Source organism: Megascapheus bottae, chromosome 10 (genome assembly GCF_031878675.1).
Source record: "Megascapheus bottae isolate mThoBot1 chromosome 10, mThoBot2.hap1, whole genome shotgun sequence".
NCBI lineage: Eukaryota > Metazoa > Chordata > Mammalia > Rodentia > Geomyidae > Megascapheus > Megascapheus bottae.
The window spans coordinates 16734036-16760562 of NC_143518.1; the positions used below are offsets into that span (position 1 = coordinate 16734036).

The 26527-nt window shown below is 36.8% G+C and overlaps 2 protein-coding genes across 5 annotated transcripts in view; one reads left to right on the forward strand and one right to left on the reverse strand.

The window, feature by feature from the left end:
• Positions 1–9397, reverse strand: part of Odr4 (odr-4 GPCR localization factor homolog) — a 34314-nt gene extending 24917 nt beyond the window's left edge. The window contains exons 1-4 of one of the 3 annotated variants that reach the window (XM_090340220.1): positions 9163–9397; positions 5342–5462; positions 2555–2689; positions 671–766 (exon numbers count right to left, since the gene is read on the reverse strand). In XM_090340220.1, the coding sequence (XP_090196346.1) occupies positions 671–766; positions 2555–2689; positions 5342–5440 (330 nt within the window). In that variant the 5' untranslated portion in view covers positions 5441–5462; positions 9163–9397. Of the gene's footprint in view, positions 1–670; positions 767–2554; positions 2690–5341; positions 5463–8754; positions 8892–9162 lie in introns of those variants that run through there. The other 2 variants (XM_090340219.1, XM_090340221.1) reach the window with 2 other exon arrangements.
• The window catches only part of Tpr (translocated promoter region, nuclear basket protein), a 54136-nt gene continuing 36699 nt past the window's right edge, over positions 9091–26527 (forward strand). For both annotated transcript variants that reach the window (XM_090340212.1, XM_090340213.1), the window contains exons 1-22: positions 9091–9175; positions 9696–9980; positions 11636–11740; positions 12698–12771; positions 14029–14125; positions 15001–15104; positions 15559–15723; positions 16120–16212; positions 16755–16835; positions 16915–17002; positions 18231–18371; positions 18773–18864; positions 19098–19295; positions 19839–19946; positions 20415–20641; positions 21194–21357; positions 22091–22224; positions 22315–22463; positions 23179–23341; positions 24539–24673; positions 25166–25306; positions 26071–26236. In XM_090340212.1, the coding sequence (XP_090196338.1) occupies positions 9106–9175; positions 9696–9980; positions 11636–11740; positions 12698–12771; positions 14029–14125; positions 15001–15104; positions 15559–15723; positions 16120–16212; positions 16755–16835; positions 16915–17002; positions 18231–18371; positions 18773–18864; positions 19098–19295; positions 19839–19946; positions 20415–20641; positions 21194–21357; positions 22091–22224; positions 22315–22463; positions 23179–23341; positions 24539–24673; positions 25166–25306; positions 26071–26236 (2980 nt within the window). In that variant the 5' untranslated portion in view covers positions 9091–9105. The remainder of the gene's footprint in view (positions 9176–9695; positions 9981–11635; positions 11741–12697; positions 12772–14028; positions 14126–15000; positions 15105–15558; positions 15724–16119; positions 16213–16754; positions 16836–16914; positions 17003–18230; positions 18372–18772; positions 18865–19097; positions 19296–19838; positions 19947–20414; positions 20642–21193; positions 21358–22090; positions 22225–22314; positions 22464–23178; positions 23342–24538; positions 24674–25165; positions 25307–26070; positions 26237–26527) is intronic.

The following is a 26527-nucleotide window of genomic DNA, read 5'->3' on the forward strand; positions in this document are numbered from 1 at the left end:
TAAGGGTAATAGCTACCAGAAAACTGTTATTTTATCAGAGAAACTGTTAAACCAATACAAGTTGTTTATAACATTAAAAAATTCTCCTTGGTGCTGAGCTGTAACTGAGAGGTACAATGCTTGCCTGATATGTGCAAAGACCTGTCATCAACCTTCAGAACCACCAAAAAAGTAAACTATTTTTAAAATGAAGACCATTTTTAAATATATCTTTCATTGCAAATGTTTCCATTTATTACATTCAAGATACACATTACACACCATTGGAAAGAAAATGGCTGGGTCAACATAATCCTAGCATAAACAGTTAAAGAACACTAGTATATGTGTGTAGCAATTTTAAATACCAGGTATTTTAAATTACTATTAACTTACTATATTACTTTGATCTTATAAGGGATTTTCTTTTCCTTTTTCTTTTTGGTCAGTTGTAGGGCTTGAACTCTGGTCCAGGGCACTGTTCCTAAGCTCTTCAGCTCAAAGGCAAGCACTCTACCACTTGAGCCACAGTGCCACTTCTGGTTTTCTGGGTAAGAGTTTCAAGGACTTTCATGCCTGGGCTGCCTTTGAACCATGATCCTCAGATCTTAGCCCCCTGAGTAACTCGGATTATAGGTGTGAGTCACCAGCATCTGACTTTATAAGGGATTTTTTTTTATCTCAGACTTACTCTGCGCAGGGCATTTTGGAAATCATTTGCCAGTTCTAAAGTTGTAATAATAAATACTCCAAGAACAAAAAGTCCTCCAGGTAGCATTCTAGATACCTAAAAGTAAAAGTACAATATTAGCTACAGTAAGTATGTACAGTCTTTTCTATTTGACAAAATACATATTAAGACAACAAATGCCTACCCAATACCAACTGCATACACAGAATTGAAGTAGTTGGAAACCTAGTAGAAATAATGACAAACATGACTATAGTTACTTCCTAATGTCAAGTGAATTTGATTTACCACCTATGGAATTCTTGAAATTTTTATAATTACATACTACTTTCCTATCACAAACATGTACTCTTAGGGGAGAAACACAAAGGCTTTGTAAAGCCCCTGTGACTATGATCAGAGCTGGCACTCTGATCACTTGAGCCATGCTTCTGACTTTTCTGATAATTTATTGGAAGTTGAGAGTCTTTTGGACTTTAGTTTGTTTGCAGTGCTACAAATCACACCCAAGGCCCTGTGGATGATAACCAAATGTTCACCAGTCCCGCATTTTTTGAGATAGGATCTCAGTTTATAGCTTAAGTTGGCCTTGAACTCTAAATCTATCTGCTTTAGCCTTCAAGTACTTGAATTACAGTAGTGTGCCACAATGCCCTGGTCAACTCTACTTTTTAAAATAGCTAATAGTTTTTTAAGATTTAAAAATAAAGTAGAAAATGTAAAATTTTACTTTTATTTAATCTCATGTTTTTCAATGGACACCAAGGATTAATTCAATGAATACTTTTAATTGAATTGGTTCATTCATTCCCTTTCACAATCCCTAAGTCCATTTCATCTGCTCATAATGGCAATGTTCTTCTAGACACCCAGTATAATACATCAATGATCTTAGCTACTCTCTCCTTGTATCTCTCTACTTCTAATGCAGTTGCTGGCTAAATCTTCTGAACTTTAGTTATTTTCTAAAATCATTTCACAATAAAGTTCTAGTTCACACTAAGTCCAATTACCCATGTATTCACTTTTCTTTAATATTTTAGAGCTCCCATTATGAACCGTGGAAATACTGTTCTTTAAGCACTCCGAGTATAGCCATAAACAACACACATGTGACTCATGCCTGCACAAAGTTCAGAATCTAGTTCAGGCACATGCCATCTTTTATATATTTTGTTTCTAGTATTTCTATTCTCCAATCTACACTGTGCTACAGTACTGAAATTATGTTCTTACTTACCATATCTTACTTACTACTACATGAATCATCTGTCTAGTAAATACATCCCTTACAATTGCACTCAAAATCCACATGAACATTGGCTATTTCTACTTTTACGTTTATGTATTTTTCTACAAACCTCATGTTTCAGCTATATCCAATTGCTTGTCCTTTTACTTTTATACATTTGTCTCATTTATACCTTTGATATATTCAGAATATTCTCTGATTTCTTCTATTAAAGAAGTAAATCACATAAGTTTAGGGTCTTCTGTAAAGCTATTTGAATCCAACAACTGGCTATACTAGTCTGAAATCCTAGTCTAATAAGCTAATAACAAAATGTTTTGTTTTTTGGGTGGGTCTTAGGGCTTGAACTCTGGGCCTGAGGTGCTGCCCCTGAGCTCTTCAGCTCAAGACTGGCACTCAAAGACTTGAACCATAGTACCACCTCCAGTTTTCTGGTGGGTAATTGGAGATAAGAGTCTCAAGGACTTCATGCAAGGGCTGACTTTGAACTGAGATCCTCAGATCTCAGCCTTCGGACTAGTGAGGATTATAGGTGTGAGCTACCAGTGAGGATTATAGGTGTGAGCTACCACCACTGGCTCAAAGTGGTTTTTTTCTGTTAGTCAATAGCTGTATTTAAAAGACCAGATTACCTGATTGGCATGTTCTGTGGCCCATTCTTCATCCAAATTATCCAATTTAACTTTTGGATCTCTGGGGTTCACATTTTTTTCCTCTTTGGGTGGTGTTCTAGTGGCAAGAACCACATAATCCTTTTGTGAAGAACACTTCAAAACAAATTATAAAAGCTATTAGTGATATCTGATTGAAGAACCAGGTACCTTAGCTGCTAGGAAACAGACAAACTGAATAATATTTGTAGCAGATAGTTAATACCTATAGTTATGGAATCTCTTTTATGAAAATTAATGTTGATAAATGGTCCTATAGTATTTCTTTCACATGTTGTTTTAACATCTAGTAAATATTAACTTGTTAGTTCTTTGGACATCCCAAATATAGCATAAAAATAGTATTCTGGACAAATAGATAAACTACATTAACTAAAATTAGTCAACTTTCTAATTATTTTTATTTTCCAAGTAATTTACGTTAGCTATTTAGCAAGTATAAAATCTCAGTAAAATAAAGCAACAGATAACCTTGTGAATGTTGCTCTAATTGGGACAGTAACAAAAGGAAACTTTCTCAGATATGTCTGCAGAACAACAAAGAATTTGAATAAACTAAAGTGATAGCAAATTCTATGATATTCCATTTTTACTATAGTTAAAGGGTAACAAAAGCTACAATATATAAAGATAAATTTAAGAAACAGGACAACACAGCTTCATTACAGTGAAAAAACTCTAAATTTGAGGAAAATTAGGCTAAGGATACAAGTTAGTGTGGTAATTTCTACACATGTGACATTCCCCAATGACCACTATTACTATCTTGAAATAGAAAATAAAAATGAATTCTTTTTATAGAAGTTATTTCCAGAAAATTATAGTTAAATATACATAGGAAAAGAACTCCTGATTAAAGATGTTCTAGAGGAAGGCAGGGGAGAGAAGGAGAGAAGGATGATTCTGAAATTAAGAAGATGAGAAATCTTGAGAAAAGTGAGTACTAGATTCAGGAGAAGAAAAAAATGAAATGTGAAGATAACCTAGAGCCTAGTGAAGTAGCTAGCTGACAGTTATAATGAGGATTATGAGTTAGCTGGAGGCTACCTTCAGCTATGCAAAAAGTATAGGGTTAGCATGAAGAGACTAGAAGACAGACTTAGTTGCAAGATTGCAATCTAACAGAGCTCCATCCAAACTTAGAACAGGGTCTTTATATCCCTAGTATTTATCTCCTCTGATCAAATCCTTCTCCAAGGGTCCTTTAACATTTTTAAACTAAGAGAAGTAAAAATTCTTAGATTGAAAGTTTTTTTAACAAAAAGATTACCACATTTATCCAAAATTAAAAACAATTATAGGTCAGGTGATGGTGGCTCCTGCCTGTAATACTAGTTATTCATATCTCAGAAAGCTGAGATCTGAGGATCATGGTTCAAAGTCAGCCCAAGCAGCAAAGTCCCCATGAGATAGATTCTTGTCTCCAATTAACTACCTAAAAACTGAATGTGGCACTGTGGTTCAAAGTGGTAGTTCTAGCCTTGAGTAAAATGATCTCAGGGAAAGAGCTCAGGCCCTGAGTTTAAGCCCTACAACTGAGAAAAAGAAAAAAGAGACAATGAATTACAGATCACTTTGAGGCGGCCTGAATGTCCAGTGAAAGGTCCGCTAGGAATACTAAGGGAACATGTACATATGCCCTTTCTCCTAAGAAATCTTACTTTTACAAACTCTGAAAATGAACTTATCTCTGGGCTAGATTGATGTTCACTAAAATTATGAGAATGATAGAACCAAATGTCATGAAGGATCCAAGCTCATGATTCCTCTTCCAGTGTATTCTTTGTTTATTTACACTGATGTGGATCAAACCTAGGGCCTTGAACATGCTAGATAAGAATGGTACCCCCAACTTCGCACTTTGTTTATAAGTAGGTAAGCACAAGTAATGAGGACCTAATATGGACCATAAAATTATGAGAGCAGTATCTTAGAATGTAAACAGAATCAGAAAAGGAACTCAACAATGTGAAGGTTCTAAAGCATCAAACAGATTGACAGCAGAAATAAAATTCTCAGAATAAGAGTTTGTTTATGATCAGGTTTAAAAACCCAAGCCATTAGGGGCACTGTACACTATCCCTTCAGTGTTTGAATGGAAGTAAATAGCCAGGTTGCTTGTGTGACTTTTTTTTCTTTATTTTTTTTCTTTGTGTTGGTGACCTAAACTTCCATTTTTTAATGATTAATACATTCTTCCTTCAATTATGATAAGTCTCCTTCGCAATGACGTCCCAAATCTCAATCCTAATCTGTGTTGGCCTATCCAATTTTTACTCTATCCCTTCCCCGATTTTTCCATTTTTGTCAACATTTTTTAAAATTTCAATTAAACAGGCACTACAGCACATGACACACTCTGTTGTGGAAACTAAGTCAAGGCCTAGAATGGGAATAAAGTTATAAAAAGTTTCTTCTGTGAAGAAATAGACAACAAGGAATTAATAAAGATTGGAAAAGAGTATAAAATGTTCTGGAAAGAAATTTAAAATTTTAAAGAAAATTTAAAAGTATGGTCAGTAAAAATTGTAACTTCGGAGTTTGTACAAAAATTATCCACATTATCCAAAGGCAATATGAGCTAACTTAAACATACCTGAGCCAGATGTTTCCTCAAAGATCTGCTCTAGATTTACTACATACATCATATCCTTCCATGTAACAATCTCAACCTTATTAAATAGCATATTTAACTTTAATTTACAGGCAGTTTGTTTTACTCAATAAATTTAGGTAAAAAACACATACCTGTCCTATCAAAAGACCAGAGACAAAAGATTTTCCTTGGAGACTAATACTTGAAAGATACTGGCCCACAGTCTCTTCAACAATGTAGGTTCTTCCCATTATTGAGGGAAAATCCAATCTCCTAAATGACAAGACAAAAATTACATTTTAGGTGAGAATATATTTTTCAATGTTCTTAGCATGAGGGTAATAGAGAAAAGCAGTACTACATGGATACTACTAAAAGTCTTGTGGTGAATGCTTACTAAGAATATTCTTTCATACAAAATTCCAATATAACTTCAGAATTCTTCCCATGATTTGCTGTAAGAAACATCTAGCAATCAACCAAGTTGACAAGAGTGTGAAACAGATTTACCATACTTGGGATAAAAGAGAGAAGACTCAAGTATTAGTCAATGCACTGGATTTCTTATTTTGGATCTTTTGATCTACTCCTTACTTGTATTCTCACTAATGGTTTGGTGGGCCTCCATATTCTCATTTCTAAAATAAAAAGGATGGAGATCTGAATAGTTCATAGGGAAGCTGATTTAAGTTTGTTTAACAACTTATCAGTATCTATTATAAAACTTTTTCAGTTGTGGGATTTGAACTCTGGGCCTGGGTGTTGTCCCTGAGCACTTCAGCTCAAGGCTATTATCCTACCCCTTGAGCCATAGTACCACTTTCAGCTTTCTGGTGATTAATTGGAGATAAGAGTCTCATGGACTTTTTTAGTGTGAGCTGACTTTGAAATTCAATCCTCAGATCTCAGTCTTCTGAGTAGCTAGAATTACAGGCGTGAGCCACCCCACCCAGATTTATAAAACTATTACTTTCAGAAGACTGCCAGATGGGATGATACAAAGGTAAATAAAATTCTACCCTTGAACAACTCATAATAAGAGTTATTTATGTAAGTAAAGAGCCTGTAGGATAATGACAATTACCTATTCAGTTTTTATTTTATATAGGTGCTACTCTAAGTATTTAAGTAACGTTTAATTCATCAAATTCTTAGGAGGTAGAAAATATAGTAAATGTAAGGGTTTAAATTCAGGTTTAAGTTCAATGCAAAAAAAAAAAAAGTAAAGAAATTCTAATGGAAAAAGTAAAATAGAAACAAAGAGATTCTAGGACCAAAACTCCAGTATTTTAGAGAAAAGAGTTATTCATGTTCTGCAATAAAACCAAACAAAAATCTATTCAATGGGGCCGGGAGTTTGGCCTAGTGGTTAAAGTGCTTGCCTAGCATGCATGAAGACCCAGGTTCGATTCCTCGGTACCACATACATAGAAAAAAGCCGGAAGTGGTGCTGAGGCTCAAGTGGTAGAGCTCTAGCCTTGAGAAAGTCCAAGGACAGTGCTCAGGCCCTGAGCTCAAGCCCAGGACTGGCAAAAAAAAAAAAAAAAAAAAAAATCTATTCAATGTCAAGGCTAATACAGATAGATATGCTGGCAAAGTATATCTGATACCAATACTGCTATTCACAAGAGGGTTTCGCATTACTTTAAAACTAAAGTCCAAAATGGATTAAAGTTTGAATACTGTCCTACTGTTTCAAAGGAGTCTATTCAGTTTTGTCTCAACATGCACATATCTTCCTAGCTCTTTTTAGAAAAAGTATGATTTAAAGTGCAAACCAGATTCACATACTTTATAAGGACTAAGTCTAAAACTTCCTCAGTCATCAATGCTCTTATAAAGTTAAGGGCTTTCAATTTCCAATAATGTCTTAAGGTGTGAATTAACGTCCTTCTGTTTCACCATGATATTCTATTCCTTTTCCTCTTATCCTTATAACTTTCTTACAAAAAATAGCAAGTGTCTCCAAAGGTCTGATATTTAAATTTCTAAATATATCACAAAGTATTATTGTCCCCTACTAATCATATAATGTGTAAGAAATGGAAATGAGAAAGGAAAATGAAAATTTATTAATCTGTGAAATCTGGTTGAATGTTTCACATTTTTTTTTACAGTGCTCTTTAAAAAGTTTTTTTGTTGTTGATGGTGATAGTCATTGTGAGGCTTGAATTCTTGGGCTCTGTGCCTGAGCTTCTTTGTGCTCAAGGTAAATGCTCTACCACTTGAGCCACTTGTCACTCCTGGTTCTTTTGAGTGGTTAATTGGAAATAAGAGTCTCACTGGGTTTACAGGAAGGGAGTTTGGCCTAGAGGTAGAGTGCTTGCCTAGCATGCAGGATGACCCGGAGTTCGTTTCCCCGGTACCACATATATAGAAAAAGCCAGAAGTGGTGTGGTGGCCCAAGTGGTAGAGCTCTAGCCTTGAGAAAGTCCAAGGACAGTGTTCAGACCCTGAGTTCAAGGTCCAGGACTGGCAAAAAAAAAAAAAAAAAAAAAAAAAAAAAAGAGTCTTACCGGACTTGACCCGCAATCCCCAGAACTCAACTTCCTGAGTAACTGTGATTACTGGTATGAACCACCAGGCTTAAAAAATTAAAAAACATTTAACTATAACCAACCAAAAGTACACTACTAAAAATACTTGTTTTACTATAGAAAGTTGTACATTTCCTGAAATGTTGTTACTCAACCGCCTCCGTCTGTTTGTAATTCTTACATATCTTCACAATGTTTTTCAAAAGTAACCATTTTAAAGTTGGGCTCTGTGACTGAAGTCTCTAATCCTAGCTACTGAGGAGTAGAAGACCAGAAGATCACAATTCAGAACCAGCCCAACCAGACAAATCTGTACGATTACTATCTGCAATTAACCAGTAGAACGCCAAAATTGGTGGTATAGTTCAAGTGGTAGAGCACCAGTCAACCACGAGCAGAATAAACCCCAGCTAGAGCTAGAGACCTTGAGTGTCCTGATACTGGAGGGGACACCAACAAGCACAGATGTACCTAATGAGTAGGAACTAGAGGAGGACAACAAAGTCCATGTGAGAACCAAATCAGTTCACAGAAGGTCCATAATGGTGGGAAACGCAGGGAAAATGGCCTTATTTTCAATCAAACACTATAATTTTTTTCCAGAAGAGTAATCAAAAACGTGAAACGAATTACAGGTGGAAAATGATGATCTGGAAACGCCGAGTTCCGTTAGGGTGTCTAGAGGACAAGTCTTAAGGACGCCTGGTAAAACTTCTGTCACACCAGTGTTTGCTTTACAGCACCCGCCTATCGTTTCCTGCAACGTCGCCTTGAAACCCAGGCTGCACTCACATAGGGGATTCTTTCATCGTCACCCAGAAACATCAAAGCCGGGTTCCTCAAGTTCCTGCCGAATCCCTCGGCACCTCTCGGCTCCCTCCCCAAGGATGTGTGGGGACGGTTTTACGGAAGGTGACTTCCCGACCTGGTCTCGAATGTGCTCGGGAGTGACTGCCCGAGTCCTTCCCTTCCCCTGGGCGCTCCGCCCCGCTGCAGCCACCACCGCGCCTGCCGGGCGGCCCACTCACCGGCTCAAGGGACGTGCCTGAGCGGCGCGGAGACCTGTCACAGCGTCGGTCCACGGAGGGAGCGTGCCTTTAGGGGACGATAGTCCCCTGGGGTCCCGGTTCCACGGCCAGTGAGCTCATCAGAGAGCGACGGGACCCGCACCGCACGCTTCCGTCCCGCTCGGCAGCGGGGTCTGCGGAGCCGGCGGGCGCGGCATGATGACGTATGCACCCCCACACACACTGCCCCCCCCCCAGCCGCGCTGCGGGGCCAAAGCCGCGGAGGCCTTGCTCGCTGCCCCCCCACCACCACTTTCCCGGGCGCCATTGAGAGCGAGACGGTAGCCCGCAGCCGGTCGTCCACGGGGACCGATGCCCTCTAGTGGCTCGGTATCTAGAAACCGCCCGAGAGGACGCCCCATGGCATACCGGGGTTTGGACGGTAAGGCTGCCGGCTTCTCCAGCTCCTGAGGGACCCGGGGTGGACAAGGACGTCATGTCTGTGGCGCCCCCGCGTGGACGGCAGTCAGGCAGCCGAGCCGGGTGAAAGAGGGCTGGGGGTTGAGGGGGGGTGGAAAGAGAGGGACCGGACCGGAGCTGCAGGTTGGGCATCTGGGGGAGAAGAGGAAAATACTACGTTTCCCAGAGGCCTGCAAACGCTGCAGCAGCTGGAACCCGGAGTCGGAAGTGACGGCGCCCAGGCTGTGTGGAAAGCTGCCTTCGAACTCGGGATCCCAGCATGCTTAGCTTCTGGCTGCGGCGCGCGCTTTGGGACCGCGCTTTGAGTTGCGCGCGCATCGCGGCGGGGGGGAGGGGCGAAAAGAGGAGGAGGTGGGGGCGGGGAAACTTTGGGCTGCGCGCGCACTCCAGGGCTGCACTTCGGGCTGCGCGTGCATTCGGGACGCGGAGCCAGGGCGCCGCGGTCGGTACGACTATTGAAGCTCCAGGGCTCCATTTGCCAGGGTCCCGCCGCGGGAGTCTCAGACGAACTGGCACCTCAGAGCCAGAGACTCCGGCTTCCGGGTCCTGGCCTCCGCCATTGTTCCTCGGTCCTACGACGTCGGCGACGGTCGCCGCGAGTCGCGGCCCTGCGGACATGGCGTCGGTATTGCAGCAAATCCTGGAGCGTCCGGAGCTCAACAAGCTGCCTAAGTCGGTGCAAAATAAGCTGGAAAAGTTCCTGGCGGATCAGCAGTCAGAGATCGACGGCCTGAAGGGGCGACACGAGAAATTTAAAGTGGAGAGCGGTAAGTGTTGGGGGGGGAGGGGGGAGAGCCCGGCCGCTGCTTTCCGCCCTGGGCTCCTTCCCTTTTGGCAACTTTGAACGCGGCGATCCGCTATGCGAGTCGGGAGACCCAGGTAGAGCCTGGCCTCCCGGGCCCCGAGGGCGGCCCGGGCCGACCCCCCCCCCCCCCCCCCGCCCTCCGCCACGCCCTCTGCTTTTCCAGGTCTTAACCCATGTCCCTGGTTTCCGGTGCGTCCAGGTGATCCCCAGGTATCATTTCTATCTCCGGGCAGACAACAATAAAGATTTCTGCTTCCATTCACACCCTTGGGAGGGTCTGTTCTACCATGCGAGACCCCGAACTGTTCGGTAGCAGCACTTCGCTGTATTCCATTCCCCCTGAATACACACACATACACACACACGGGGATCACACTTCACTTGTACTGTGTGTGTTGCCCACTCATTCCCGTGGCGAAGCGGATGATTCCAGAATTAGCGGTAGTTCACGTCAAACATAATTTTTAAAACGTGACTCCCATTTCTTCTTGTGGTTTAGCAGGAATTGTTGTTTTGTTTTTCCCTCGTTTCCATTTTTTTTTTCCCGACTTTTAAGTAAGCCCTTGCTAAAACTTGGATGCAAAAGGCAACACAAAAAAATGAGGTGAACGCGCAGTAAATACAACTGGCGCCCTGACATTTCTCTTCCAAAAGTTGGAATTCGTTATTAAAAACCCATTCACACCTATTTGGAAGCACGTGTAGTAGACCCTTCAAATAAGAAAGGTATCTACAATTGGAGGTTGAACATCCCGGAAAAACGATGGAGAATATGGTAAATTAACTGTAAAATACGCATGGCCTGTTGGGACTTTGCTTGCTAGCTTCGTTGGTAATTTCTGTCTGGATAAAGTTACCGTTCAGAACAGTGTAATGCAGAAATGATAGTGAAGTTTGAGAGTTCCCTGAATCCTAGAGCAGAATATAGGTTATTGAGTACAGTTACACACTCAAGTATTGAGTATTTTATACCATAAAATTTACAATAAGGTATTTCTAGTGAGGGCCTTACCTTTCCAAACAGGGTATCTACCATTTGACCCTGACACACATCAACAGCTTTTATTTGTATTGTTTGTTTTCCACACTGGCTTACTTTATGTCAGGGCTACTTCTAACTTCTACAAGGCCGTTTTCTATGTTAATCACATGCCATTAGACCCAGCAGGTTGGGATGCAGTCTTTGTTTTTGTTTGTTTTAGGCTGTTTTGTGGTTCAAACTTGGGGCCTAGCTCTCTTTCTACACTTTACTATGTGAACTATTTCTCAGCCTACACAACAGATTTTCCCCCACTTAATAATTTCATCTTTAAAATGTGCCTTATGCTAAGGCAAATTGGTCTATTGGTGGCTGGGCAAATAGACTCATATATGTTCTTAGAAGTGTATTTGCAGAATTAGATGTTACCTTATTTTTTGCTGTACATAATTTGAAAATGTTAGATAGGCCAGTTGCATTGCTCAAACTTACTAGTTCTAGATTTTGTTATTCGGAGCATAGTTCCAATACTGTGTCTAAACTACAGATTGGTGGTTATTAGCAATAAATGACATTGACAATACTGTTATTGTATGCATGTGCTTAAGTTTATTATTATTTTGCCTTGTCTTCTCTAGAGCAACAGTACTTTGAGATTGAGAAGAGATTATCACAGAGTCAGGAAAGACTTGTGAATGAAACCCGGGAGCACCAAGTATTGCGATTTGAGATTGACAAACTCAGTAAGTACTTTATAAGTATTTTGGAATCTTCAAATACTTGTGTTCTTTGGAAATGTAGTTTTCTTACCTTCCTACTGTATATGGAAACACTGAAAAGCATTGTTTTGGTTTCTGGTGATATTATGAATTCCCATGTACCAATTAAAGGCTTTGGAGTAGGTAAGCAAGTGTTTAATTGTTAGGAGGCCTCCATTCAGGTAACTAATTACTTAACTGTTCTTTTAAAATGGTGTAGATGACATCCAAAGACAGCCTGGGCAGTACAAAGCTGTGAAACTCTTATCTCCAATTGGGAAGTTGGCTGTGGCTCGAGGGTAGGGCAGTAGCCTTAGGCTGAAGAGCTCAGGGACAGTGCCCAGGCCTAGAGTTCAAGCCCCAGGAACCCCCCTGTTTTCTCTGTCATCCTTTTACTTGATTCATTTCTAAAGAAAATATGCTGTTTATGATATCTATTGATTGTGAAAATGTGATTGAAACATAAGGAAAGTACTAATTGCATATGCTTTTCTTACGGATTTTCTTAGAAATTTTGGCTAGCATTGCTACATATTTGAGTTTGGACACAGCGTAGCATGTTTAACAGTTCTAAAATATATTAAAGATGTAATGTATAAACAGTGTTGGGATATAGTTAGAAGTTAGTCTTTCTGGGTTTCAGGTTCATTTTAAAAATGTTTGAAGATACCGCGAGTTTGGCCTAGTGGTTAAAGTGCTTGCCTAGCATGCATGAAGACCCAGGTTCGATTCCTCGGTACCACATACATAGAAAAAAGCCAGAAGTGGTGCTGAGGCTCAAGTGGTAGAGCTCTGACCTTGAGAAAGTCCAAGGACAGTGCTCAGGCCCTGAGCTTAAGCCCAGGACTGGCAAAAAAAAAATGTTTGAAGATGGCAGTTGGATAAAAGCACATCACAGTTTAAAGCTAATCCATGTAAACCCATAAAATCCTTTCTGTCTAGACACACAGCTGAAAGCCCTCACTGAGAAAAACAAAGAACTTGAAGTTGCTCAGGATCAGAATACTGCCAGCCAGGTAAAATTTATTCGAATGGAAAAGCTAATTGCAAGTATAACGCTTAATGTAGTTTTCTAATTTGACTGTTTGACTCTTTACTCAATGTCAATGAGAAGATGAAATGGAATTCCCATTAGGAAGCTACTAACAAATAACATGTATACAAATTTAAATATAAAACTTTTCTAATTGGATTATTACATGATATATAGATAGCCTTAATATACCTTTTACTCAATGGAAATAGTTTGTTTAATGTTTGTTTTGATATAATCAAAGTTGAATGAATTACATTGGTAATCATTTCCTTAGAGGAATGGAATTAGAGTACCATTGAACGTGATCACCAAGTGACTAATTTGTTTAAAGAAATGCAAAAAGCATATTTCTGGAAATAACTTTGCAAAGGATATTATAAGCTTCTATTATTTTGTTGTTGCCTAATTGTGGGGCTTGAACTCTAGACCTGGGCTCTTTAGCTAAAGTCTAGCATTCTACCACTTGAGCCACAGCACCACTTGGAGCACAATGCGCTACTTCCAGTTTTCTAGTGGTTAATTGGAGATGAGTCTCATGGGACATTCCTGTCTGGGCTACTTTCAAACCTTGATCCTCAGATCTCTGCCCTTTAGTAGCTATTACTAAGGTATGAGCCACCATTGCCCATGAGATACCTGTTAAGGAAGACTGTCACAAATTCTTCATAAATCTCATTAAAATAGAAAAACTGGTTCTACATTCTTAGCAAACACAGTGACCATACATATAATTTTATAAAATAAAAAAGCAAGGGAGAAGTAATGGCTCTGTTACCTTTCTGTTTCCGTGACCATACTTCAGATATAAAGTATACAGCAAGGAAAGGTTTGTTTTGATTTATAGTTTTGGGGTTTTGATTCATAACCAGTTTTCCCCTCCCCCATTAACTTGAGCCTGTAGCAGCCATCATGACAGGAAGTATCTAATGGAACAAATTGTTCTCTTTATGTTTGAGATGCAAAAAAGAAGCAACAAGGGTATGTAAGGTCCTGATCTTGTGTCAGGAAAAAATATTCATGAGCATTAGTGAAATGTTTTCAGAATCAAAACTAAAAATAGAAGGTTAAGGTTATGAGTTTGTTGTTGCTTATTTTGTTTTTGTCTTAGAGGGCATAGTTTGTAGAGAAAGAGAATGATTATAAATTGCATCTCATACTACATGACAATTCCATCTTGAAGTTCCTATAGTACTACTTAATGTGATTTTCTTACATTTATTGCTTATTGGTATTTCAGAGCCAATTTATAAGAACAAAAGAAGAATTAGAAGCTGAAAAAAGGGACTTACTAAGAACCAATGAGAGACTCTCTCAAGAACTTGAATATTTAACAGGTATGAGGAAATGTTTTAGTGTTTATTTAGTTAGTTAGTTTATTACTTATTTTGTGAGTCTTGGAGCTTGAACTCTGGTCCTGGGCGCCATTCCTGAGCTCTTTTAGCTCAGGGCCACTGACCTACCTCTGGGCCTGGGTATTGTCCCTGAGCTCTTCAGCTCAAGGCTACACCCTACCCCTAGAGTCACAGCTCTACTTTCCCTTTTTTCTAGTAATTAATTGAAAATAAAAATCTCTCTGTCTTTAGTGCAAGAGGTGGCTTTGAACCTTGATCCTCAGATCTCAGCCTCTTGAGTAGCTAGCATTAGGGTGAGAGCCACCACGCCCAGCTTTAGCCTTTATTTCTTATTGGTTGGCAATGCCAGTAGTTAATCCTCCAGTCTGCATCTCTTGTTTGTTATGTCTATATGGAAGAATTCAGTAGAATAATCCTTCTATATATGTTAGTTATACATTGCCATTTGTCTTTTAATTTCTTAATTTAAAAATAATCAAGTATTTGAAGAAGTAGGTAGAAAACTTGAATAAAAATCATGTCAAAGTTCTGGTCATACATAGTGGTCTACATGTAGAAATCTTAGCTGAAGTTGAAAGCAGTTTGAATGCATAGTTGTAAAGGCTGAACTCCTTACACAATCTACACAGATGTTTTGCCTATCCATGAAAGTTTAATGTTAGAGCCTAAAGGGTAAGGCTGTATTTAAGAGCAAAATGAAAGGAAATTTAGGAGAGAAAAATACAAAATATAAATGTACAATCTGCCACTTAAGAAGTAATGATGTTTTTGTAGTAATGATTTGTCTAACTAGAAGAACATTTTGATTAGTTTTTCTCAATGTTAATGAGTCATTATTTCTCCTGTGACCGCTATAGAGGATCTTAAACGTGTAACTGAAAAACTTAAAGAGAGTAATGCAGCAAAAGGAGAGCTTCAGCTGAAGTTGGATGAGCTTCAAGCTTCCGATGTTTCTGTGAAGGCAAGTAATAAATGATTCCTAATGAAGAAAGTACATTTCTTTTTTTTCTTTTTTTTTTTTTGCTTTATATTTACCTAAATCAAATTTTCAAATGTTGGTAAGATATGTACAAAGTAATCACAATGTGTTTAGGGTTTTTTTGTTGTTCGTTTGGTTTTTTTTGTCGGTCCGGGGGACTTGAACTCTGGGCCTGAGCTCTGTTCCTGAGCTCTTCAGCTCAAGGCTAGCACTGTATTACTTTGAGCCACAGCACCACTTCCTAGTTTTTAATTCAAGTAATTAAGAACAATACTAACTGTTTTGCTTACTTAAAATTGGTTAGAGTTCTTTTATGTTTTGCTCTTAAGATTAACATTATATAAATAGGTTCTGTCTTAAAATAGTATGCTCTATTTTCCTTTGTTATAGATGAAAGTATTGAATAATCATATGTGATTTTTCTTCGATTCTTTAGTATAGAGAAAAACGTTGGGAGCAAGAAAAGGAATTGCTGCATGGTCAGAACACATGGTTGAATACTGAGTTGAAAACAAAAACGGATGAGCTGCTGGCTCTTGGAAGAGAAAAAGGAAATGAGATTCTAGAGCTTAAGTGTAATCTTGAAAATAAAAAAGAGGAGGTAAGTTAGTGAAATTGTATCTTTATGCTGTGTATAACTTAATATTTGTGTATTTAGCTGTGAGCCTACTTATTTGGTTATGACTAATAGCCAAATGTAGAAGATAAAAAATTGTTAATATTTGGCCTGGGAAAATAACTTAATGGAGTTAAAGATACTTTTAGATGATGTTTGATAGCATCTTCTGTGTGACAAACTACTTTGCAAAGACACACATAAGAATTAGACAAAGATTTTATAAGTTATACAATCACCTTGACCCATACATTATTTTCATAAATGTACATACATTTTTTAGTTATATTTTTTAGGGAGTGAGGAAGTATTTTGTTTTTTGTTGCTAGTGTAATACTTATGTCTAATGACATTTCTTCCCTCCACTCAATCTGTCTCTAGGTTTCTAGACTGGAAGAACAGATGAATGGCTTAAAAACATCAAATGAACATCTTCAAAAACATGTAGAAGAACTGTTGACCAAATTAAAAGAGGTATAGATTCAGATGACCACTTTAAAATAAGTCATAAAAATACATTAAAGTATTTATGAATCTTATACAAAATGGTACCTTTTTTTGTTGTTGTAGATTGTTTATTGAGACAATCTCCTTCCTTAGCCTTTCCAGTGCTAAGATTGATTATATGCAGCCTTGTATTACCATGACTGTCATGTTACATTCTGTCTTTAGCACCATATAACAACCAGACTACATCCAGATGTATGCCTTGGTTGATGTCAGAATTAGAATTAGGAGTTGTGAGCCATATATTAAGTACTGCTTAAAAAATGAGTAAGGAGTATCGGTTAATTTTAATATCAGTTTGAAAATGATTGCTTTACTTTGAAAATATCTTTATCTTCAAAGTAATTTCTAACTGAAAATTTATTTTGGTGTCTAGTCTTTATTTTCTATTTTATAAGAGATTTTTTTTTTTACTCAATTATGTACAAACTAGATTATTTTAGTATTTGCTAGTATACGGAATTCATTAGTGTCACAGGCTTGCTATAGTTTGTTTATTTTCTTTTTAGGCCAAAGAACAACAAGTCAGTATGGAAGAAAAATTCCACAATGAACTGAATGCTCACATGAAACTCTCTAATCTATACAAGGTAAATATTCTACCCCTTCTGTTTGTGTCCTGGTGTTAGGCAGTTGGCTACTGGATAACTCTTTAAATTAATTTTTAAGAGCGCCGCTGATGACTCGGAAGCCAAGAGCACTGAACTAACCCGGGCAGTAGATGAGCTGCACAAGCATTTGAAAGAAGCTGGAGAAGGTAAGTGGTTTTAGTTTGGGGAAGATTATTTTGTTTTGAGATAAGGAGGTAATCCTTTTATCTTCACCCTTGTATGAACTACTGTTAAGAAGTCATTGTGGATAGCATTAAGAATAGAAGAAAGATTCTAGAATTAAGCTTAGACTTATAACTCAATGCTGTATTTGAAAGGGTTCTTTTCATATATATAATTTTTTTTTTTTTTTGCTTGTCCTTGAACTCAGTCAGGGCCTGAGCACTGTCCTTGGGATTTCCTCAAAGCTAGTACTCTACCACTTCCAGCTTTCCAGCTTTTTTTTTTTTTTTCTACGTATACATATGTACATACGTACATATGGAGGAATCGAACCCCAGGTCTTCGTGCATTCTAGACAAACACTCTTCCACTAAGCTGAACTCCCAGCCCTTTTTTCTTACGTTTTAAGAAATAATTTTTTCATAATTTCACTTTCTTTTAAAGTTCTTAATAGCATCATGTTAGCTCATACTGCCTTAAATTCTTGCTCTTTTTCTTTTCTTGGGAAGGGTGGTCTATAGAAGACTAATGGCTTGACCACCCTTTGACTGAGATGAAAATTTAAGAACTTATTTCTCCTAGGCTAGCACTGAACCCTGGTTTCTCAATTTCTTCTCCCTATTCTCCCCAGTAACTAGGATTAGTTTCAAGCCACTGTGCCAGATGCTTTTTTTTTTAATATATAAGGTATTCAGTCATCTCTAAATGAGGTTGATTCCAGGGCTCTCTTCAGTTGAAGAATTTGAACATGTTCAAATTCGTTATGTAAAATGATGACATATTTGTATATTTTACTTACAAAGCCTATTATAATACTGGAACATGTAGGGGATAATAACAAAAAATGCCTGTGAATCAGTAGAAATATTTTATTATTTTTGATCTATGGTTGAAAGTCCAGTATATAAAATCTGAGGAAACAAAAGGTTTGTAGTCTTTTATATATTAGAGCTAAAAATCAGCACTGGAACCAGATACATTTGGAGCCATTTTTTTCTAGCGTTGTATTCTCTTTTTTTGTGTGTGTATAGTGATGTGGAAATGAGAAACAGACTTGGCAAAACTATTTTAAGGACTATAAGTAGACCAAATGCTTTCAGAAGCTTTTGAAGCTGTCAAGTGTAGCCTCTGTAGAATTTAATGTCGGTAAAGCAAAAATTGTAACATTTTCATTTTAATGTTTAAATATTCTGTTTTTAAAAACATCGTTAGCCAACAAAGCAATACAAGATCATCTTTTAGAAGTGGAGGAATCAAAAGATCAAATGGAAAAAGAAATGCTGGAGAAAATAGGGAAATTGGAAAAGGAATTAGAAAATGCAAATGACCTGCTTTCTGCAACAAAACGTAAAGGTATAACTGATAGATGTTTGTTAATCCCTTGAATTACTAAAACTTGTCTGCGTAGTAGTGGATTTCACTAAAAATATTTCTTTTGTTCATAAGTAGAAAAACTGAGTAATGTCATTAGAGATTATTTGTACTTTTTAAATTTAATGCTATCTTATTGAAGCCATCAGATGTAATATGTACCATTTTATCACAGATAATAGTGTGTTCTCTCCCAGAATAATGTTAAATATAATTATGTGATTTTTAGAATTGAATTTTATGATATAAGTTTGTGTTTTCACATTTTAAACTTTTCATAGAAATTAATATATTCCAAGTCATTTTTCTTTTACTTGTCTTTGAAAAGTTTGTAGAATTTCAAGTTCTACAAAACCATAATGAATTTGTGTGTGTTGGCATAGGAGCTATGTTGTCTGAAGAGGAACTTGCAGCCATGTCTCCCACTGCAGCCGCTGTAGCTAAGATTGTGAAACCTGGCATGAAACTAACTGAGGTATGAATGGCATTAAAATTTGCTAACTTAATCATTTTTGAAATTTGGTTTTTCGCAAGTATATTTTTGAAATCATCTGATGATTCGTTTAGGAAAGGCCCTCTTTTGTTGGTAGATATATGTGGCAATTAGCAAATTACTCTTTTATAAATGCTAAGGGGTGTTTAATAAGGCACTAAATGGTCCCATACTTGTTTTGATTCAATTTGAAATGATCACTCTCATTTCTCTAGCTATATAATGCTTATGTGGAAACTCAGGATCAGTTGCTTTTGGAGAAACTAGAGAACAAAAGAATTAATAAATATCTGGATGAAATAGTTAAAGAAGTTGAAGCCAAAGCACCCATTTTGAAACGTCAGCGTGAGGAATATGAACGTGCACAGAAAGCTGTGGCAAGTTTATCTGTTAAGCTGGAACAAGCTATGAAGGTTGGTTCTATTTTCAAATTTTAACTTTGGGTACAAAAAGGTATGAAAAGTCACTAATTAATTCTTTAATAATGTGATTAAATCAGTAAGCTAACTATCCTTTTCAGTGATGTAGTACTTAGATATTTTAAAGCTTCACTTTATTAAATACTTCTTAACCATAAAGAGTATTTTAGATGGCTATTCACATTTTGAAGACATTTGGTATGTTTGCTTTAGGATTTTCAAGTACAGGATAATAGCCAACTCTCCTTGAGCCACACTTCCAATTAAAACAATAGTCTTTTTGTAATAAAATTCCTCTAAATTTAGTATAATCATTCTTTCTTTAGATAGGTATAATAGCCTGTCTAGAATAGGTAATGTTATTTGATCATGGGTAGAACTAATTATTACTAAGTAATTGTACAAAGAAGAGGCAATTCCACAAGTCAAATTCCTAGTGCAATTCTTGAACATTATTTTTTTTCGTAAGCCTGCTTTCTTTGTATAAATCTTAGGAAGTACAGGATTTTCACTTGTGTTTATAAACCCTCTTAAAAGGAGATTCAGCGATTGCAGGAAGACACTGATAAAGCCAACAAACATTCATCAGTACTTGAAAGAGACAATCAAAGAATGGAGGTACAAATAAAAGACCTTTCACAACAGGTAAAGTATTTTATGTTTTTGAGCATTTTGTATTTCTGTGTTATGGGTTTGTTTGGTTTTTTTGTGATGGCTGTCTAGTGCCATTTGAATTGGTTTGAAATTATCTAAGGAGAACTACCACATAGAAAATTCCAATCAATTAGGAATCCTTCTCTAGTAGTTATATTCTAGCCAATATGTTCTCACAGCCCTTTTTTCTTTCCCCTAAGTATTTGAAAAGTTTTAAGTAGTAAGTTCCATTTGAGTAAGTTTACAAACAACTCATGGTGTCTTGTTTCCTTCCAACCTTCACATGCCCCCTCCCCCAACAGGCCATGTCCCAGAGTATAAAGTTCTTAAACTGGTATAGGGGTCTTTTCTGTTGTTATTTTGTTGTCCTTGGGCTTGAACTCAAGGACACTGTTTCTAAGTTTTCTTTGCTCAAGGCTCGTGCTCTGCCATCGTGTAATACTAGAATTTTGGTTTCAGATAAGAGTGCTTTTAATGGAACTTGAAGAAGCCAGAGGTAACCACGTAATTCGTGATGAGGAAGTGAGCTCAGCTGACATAAGCAGTTCATCTGAAGTGATATCACAGCATCTCGTGTCCTACAGAAACATTGAAGAGCTTCAGCAACAAAATCAGCGTCTGTTATTTGCTCTTAGGGAGCTTGGAGAGACAAGAGAAAGAGAAGAACAAGAAACAACTTCATCTAAGTAAGTGATTATTATGTTTATTGAAACTTCTTAATGTGTCCCTAATAGTGCTGTCTACTATGGATATGGACATTTAGAAAAAGAAAAATTGAGCAATAACACCTACCTCCCTCAAATAAGTAGATTATTCTAGTTCAGTCTGAAAAATGCTATAGTAAATAATGAGCTATATCTGAGAGGATACAGTTGGAGAGCATAGAGTACAATACAGGAATGGACCAGACTTTAAGGAGACTAGTGTATAAGAGTGAGAATGATTTAACAAGAAGACTGATTTAGAATGAGTAAAGTTGTTTCAATTTGGCAAATAGACTTTTTATAGATGGTGCTTTGAGTACACGTTGGAACTGCATACTGTATGTGAGGAATTCAAAAAAGTCATTTGTAAAGTATCAGCAGAAGGAATAAAGAAAACGGTATGCTTAAATAAAAAGATAAGACAAGGATGCGTAGTTATAACAGAAATTTAATCAAGAAATAGTATGCTTTTGTATTCAAGTCAACTAGCCTTAACCTCAGAGGCTTAAAAATAAATGGCTTCTTACCCTGCAGAATCAGTGAGCTTCAGCTCAAACTTGAGAGCTCCCTCACTGAACTGGAGCAACTCCGTGAGTCACGACATCATCAAATGCAGCTGGTTGATTCCATAGTTCGTCAGCGTGATATGTACCGTATTTTATTGTCACAAACAACAGGAGTTGACATCCCATTACAAGGTAAGTTTTTATGTTATTTAAAGAAGTTTTATGGAAATATATATTCCGGAATGAAATCTGTAATAGAACAGTAGCCACTAATGACAGTGGCAACTGATTGATTTATGTCATCATTTCTAAAAACATTGCTGGATGAAGACTGCTGATGAGTATTGTTGAAATAGTACATCTTAGAATCAACGAATTATATTTATTTTAGTTACGTTTTAATGTTTAAACAGTAAATTGCCTCTAATCAGAAATCAGTGGCTATCTGAAAACATGATTTAGAAGGTTTCCTTTCAAAAATGTGTGTGTGTGTGTGTGTGTGTGTGTGTGTGTGTGTGTGTGTGTGTGTATGTGTACACACGCATGCATGGGCACATATGTCAGTGTAAGTACATGTACTTGTGTCTTCTAGGGCTTGAACTTATTGCTTCATTCTTTTGCTTGACTTTTTTGCTCAAGGCTAATGCTGTACCACTTGAGCCATACCTTCACTTTTGGCTCTTTACTAGTTAGTTGAAAATAAGAGTTAGATTTGTTTGCCCAGACTGTTTTCTATTCTTACTCTTCAGATCTCAGCCTCCTGAGTAGTGAGATTTAGTCATGAGCCACTAGCATCCAGCCCAGTTGAAATTCCTATATTCTTAGGATTTTATTTAAATATGTTTAGCTTCTAGATTTGGATAATGTATTGGCATTAAATGGTATACAGTAAAATATATTACCTGTTTTTTTCCTTTTCTTGAAGCTTCGAGCTTAGATGATATTTCTCTTGTGTCAACTCCCAAACGTGCAAGTACCTCACAGAATACTTCCACTCCTGCTCCTGTGCCTGTTATTGAATCAACCGAGGCTATAGAAGCAAAGGCTGCCCTTAAACAGGTAAAAGGTCATACCTGTTGAAGATTAGACTATCTTAGGAATGCATTTTTAGAGACATATGTTATCTTCTAATAATCTCCCAACATTTAGTTGCAGGAAATTTTTGAGAACTATAAAAAAGAAAAAGCTGATAGTGAAAAAGTACAAAATGAGCAACATGAGAAACTTCAGGAGCAAGTTACAGATTTGCGATCACAAAATACGAAAATTTCTACCCAATTAGATTTTGCTTCTAAACGGTAATTTTTTTTTCTCAAAAACTAGTTAAATATCCTATACTTAAGTAGTCAAATGAATTGAGTTGAAGGATTGATTTGCAGTTGTTTTGCTTTCTTGTGAACCACAGTCCAGATGAGCAGCCACAATGGTTCAGTTGTTGTAGTAACAGTTTCTGGACAGTGCTAAAGAGTTGAATTCGTAAGTTGAGGTTCATATGAGAAATATTGCTAATAATCCTTTCTGAAATTAAAATATTGAATTCTTCAAATCTAAATTCTTTGGAATTTACCAGAGGTTGAAAGAAATATAAGTAGATGTTATTTCACCTGTTCTGTTGTATATAAAAGTGAAATGGGTGCTGTATGGTCCCAGGAAGATTGACTTTCTTGGTCACTTACAAAGAAGTATTAGTAACTTTCATTCTATTGCTATTTCAGATTTATTTTAATGTTATTTTAATGTGTTGCAATAATATTTACATGTAGTAAATGATAAAATTATGTTTTTGCAATGATAGTAAGCCAACTGTTTCTTGGATACATTTAGTTCAGCCCCCCAAATCAAAGTACCGTTTGTTGTATGTTGTTACCTCAGCCAGCCATTTTATAATCTTTCCCTCGCACCAGAAAACAGGAGAAAGAATTAGACTGTTCTAAAATTAGACTGTTTTGATAGTCTGATAAGCAAGGATATAATATTTGGACTGTGTATGAAATTATTTTTCTTTCATACCAGATACGAAATGCTACAAGATAATGTTGAAGGATATCGTCGAGAAATAACATCCCTACAAGAAAGAAATCAGAAACTTACTGCAACAACTCAAAAGCAAGAACAGATCATTAATACGATGACTCAAGACTTGAGAGGAGCAAATGAAAAGTTAGCTGTTGCAGAAGTGAGAACAGTCCCTCAGCTTACTTTTTTTTTTTTTTTTTTTTCTTCCCAGTCCTGGGCTTGAGCTCAGGCCTTGAGCACTGTCCTTGGACTTTCTCAAGGCTTGAGCTCTGTCACTTGCACCTCAGCACCACTTCCAGCTTTTTTGTATGTATATGGTACCGAGGAATGGAACCTGAGCCTTCGTGCATGCTAGGCAAGCACTCTACCACTAGGCCAAACTCCTGGCCCTCAACTTACTACTTTTATAAAACTGATTGAAATGTCTTAAGTATTTGAGTACTGTGGATTGTAGATCCTTACTAAATAGTTTTCATATAACCTACAGTGTTTTAGTAGATAATCATTTCTAGTAAGATTTGAGAAAAAAACAAAGTTCATTTTTGGTTTTTGTCGGACTAGATTACAGGTCTTCCACTTAAAAATAAATTTAGAAGCCAACAACCCATTTATAACAAAGACTAATGTTTTTTACCTGCCTGTCTCATTTTTAAGACAATATGAAATTATATTGCATTGACTTCCTCTGAATTTTAATTGAACCACAAGCATTTATAATTCAAATACTTCCAAATGAATACTGAATTAGCTAATGGTAAAAGGTTACTTTTCTGATCTTACTTTGTTCATTGCTTCTAAGCTATGTACATTTGTCCGTAATTTCTGTGAGAAACATATCTAAGGGCTAGTAAGTAATTTGTCTGGTTTTGACAATCATAAACAATAGATTGAGACTTAAATTCAGTTTTCTAGGTATATTAGTTGTATTCTTTCAAGTTTTATGTTCCTATTCCATGATGGATGTGAAAAGTACATGTTCAGACTTATAGAGTGACTTTTATGATGGATAATTAATATGATTCATCATATATAAATGTGTATACTTTGTGACTATTGATTTCTAAATGAAAATACTCTTCCATATCCTCTGAGGTTTAAATATACTCTTTATAGAAGGAAAATCAAATTAATTAGGTCAGTCATCATTTGATATGGGGCTTTCAATCTAATTACATCAGTTATACAATAGTATGCAAGTATGACTAGCACAGTTACCCGGTTATATTAACACCTGAACCTTGGATTGTGATTATTTAGATGATGAATTATATCTTCTACATAATGAAAATGATCTTCATTGTATAGTTGTATTTGATGCAGTGTTTTCTAACATTTTTCTTTTGCTTGCATCCTTAAGGTAAGAGCAGAAAATTTGAAGAAAGAAAAGGAAATGCTTAAGTTGTCAGAAGTCCGTCTTTCTCAACAAAGAGAATCTTTGTTAGCTGAACAAAGGGGGCAGAACTTGCTGCTGACTAATTTGCAAACAATTCAGGTAATCAAAAACTACAGGAAAAGGTGAAATGATTCTAGTTTTGCATATTCTCCATTTTCTTAATTGGAAAATTGATCTGTTACTTTTGTTACCATCTGAGTATTAATGATCACTGAATGTGTTTATTAAACACTTTAAATAAAATTTAGTAAGAAAATTCATTAAAACCTTGCAGTTAGTACATTTTAACCTCAGTCCTATTTATTGGGTTTTGTGTAGTGTAACTGTTGATGGGATTAGTAAATTGGTTATTTATCCTTAAGACTAGGGAAATCTGAATGAATCATGTAACGTGTTTTCATCTTTCCTCTTTGGTTAAATAGAATTTTAATATATAAAGTAGCCGAAACATTTTCTTGCTAAATATCTTAGATCCTATTTTCATATATAGGTGGTGATCCCATAAGTCTTATATTCCAATTTTTTTTCTTTGAAGTGCTTGTTTTTTAAAGAAAACTCATAAGCATAATAAAATATTTCTCTTTTTTTTAGGGAATATTAGAGCGATCTGAAACAGAAGCCAAACAAAGGCTTAGTACCCAGATAGAAAAATTAGAAAATGAGATCTCTCATCTAAAGAAGAAGTTGGAAAATGAGGTGGAACAAAGGCATACACTTACTAGGAATCTAGATGTAAGTCTGTTGGATTTTGAAATTCTGTAGATTCATAATTAATCTGGCATATGAACACATTGCCATTCAAGTTAAAAAGTGATTTAAAAAAACAAAAGCAAACTTGTTTTAAACTAAGTGTTCCTTGCCTTGTATGCCTAGGAATCTTATTTGTTTTTATCCAGCTAAGTGTTAAAATTTTTCATTTTAATTTCCTTGACCTTTGTTACTGCAGAACAACTGAGCTATTTTTCTCAGAGTGGCTACTGGGAAAGGTATTGTTGTTGACTTTCTCAGAGTTAGGCATTCTTCAGTCTAAGCCTTTTGGAGAATTCCTCTGTCTAGGAAATCTCACAAGCATGCACTGATCATTAGTCTGTCTATTGAAGGGTTCTCTTTTACTTACCTCCAGTGTTTAGTATTTGTGTAGCTGCTTCACTCTGGTATTTTCATTTTAAGACTGAGCTGCTTCAGTGTCTCAGGATATCAGATGTACGTTCTCAATTCATTCTCATGATTTATTCTGGTTTTCTGTTCCCTGTGACATAGAGTAGAAACTTACTAAATTTGTTAAGTAGGACATTTCTCTTTTTGGAAACGATTTCAAAGATAATGGTTATATCACTTCTTTTTGTCTAGGTGGGTATTTTGGGCAGTAATATAAATCTTTTGTTACCTTTGTTTGGCCCAGAGTTCTTAAGGATCTTGAGAAAGAAAACTTAAATCTCTAGTTATATAGAAAAGTAAGACTAATCTTCATAGGTTTAATGTATTTTTTCTTACAGGTTCAACTTTTAGATACAAAGAGACAGTTAGATACAGAGATTAGTCTTCATCATAATACAAAAGAGCTACTTAAAAATGCTCAAAAAGAAATTGCTACATATAAACAGCAGATCAGTAACATGGAAGCCCAACTTGCTTCTCAGTCTGCACAAAGAACTGGTAAAGGTAAGTAAGATTTTTATGTATAATATTAACTAAGTAAAATTCAGGTTTATAGATTCTCACATTACTACAGGTGGTTAAGGTCACTTTCATTCTGTATAATAAAGCTCAATTCAGAGTGGAAACTAATCAGTGTTTAAGACTGGAAGATTCAAAATAACCTACATGACAACTGACCACAAAGTGCTTTTTGTTTTCTCCATATGTGTGTGTGCATGTGTGTTTTGTTACAGATGAAATCCAGTGCCCCACTCATATTTAGGCAAGCTTCTTACAGTGTTACAGTGATCTGTA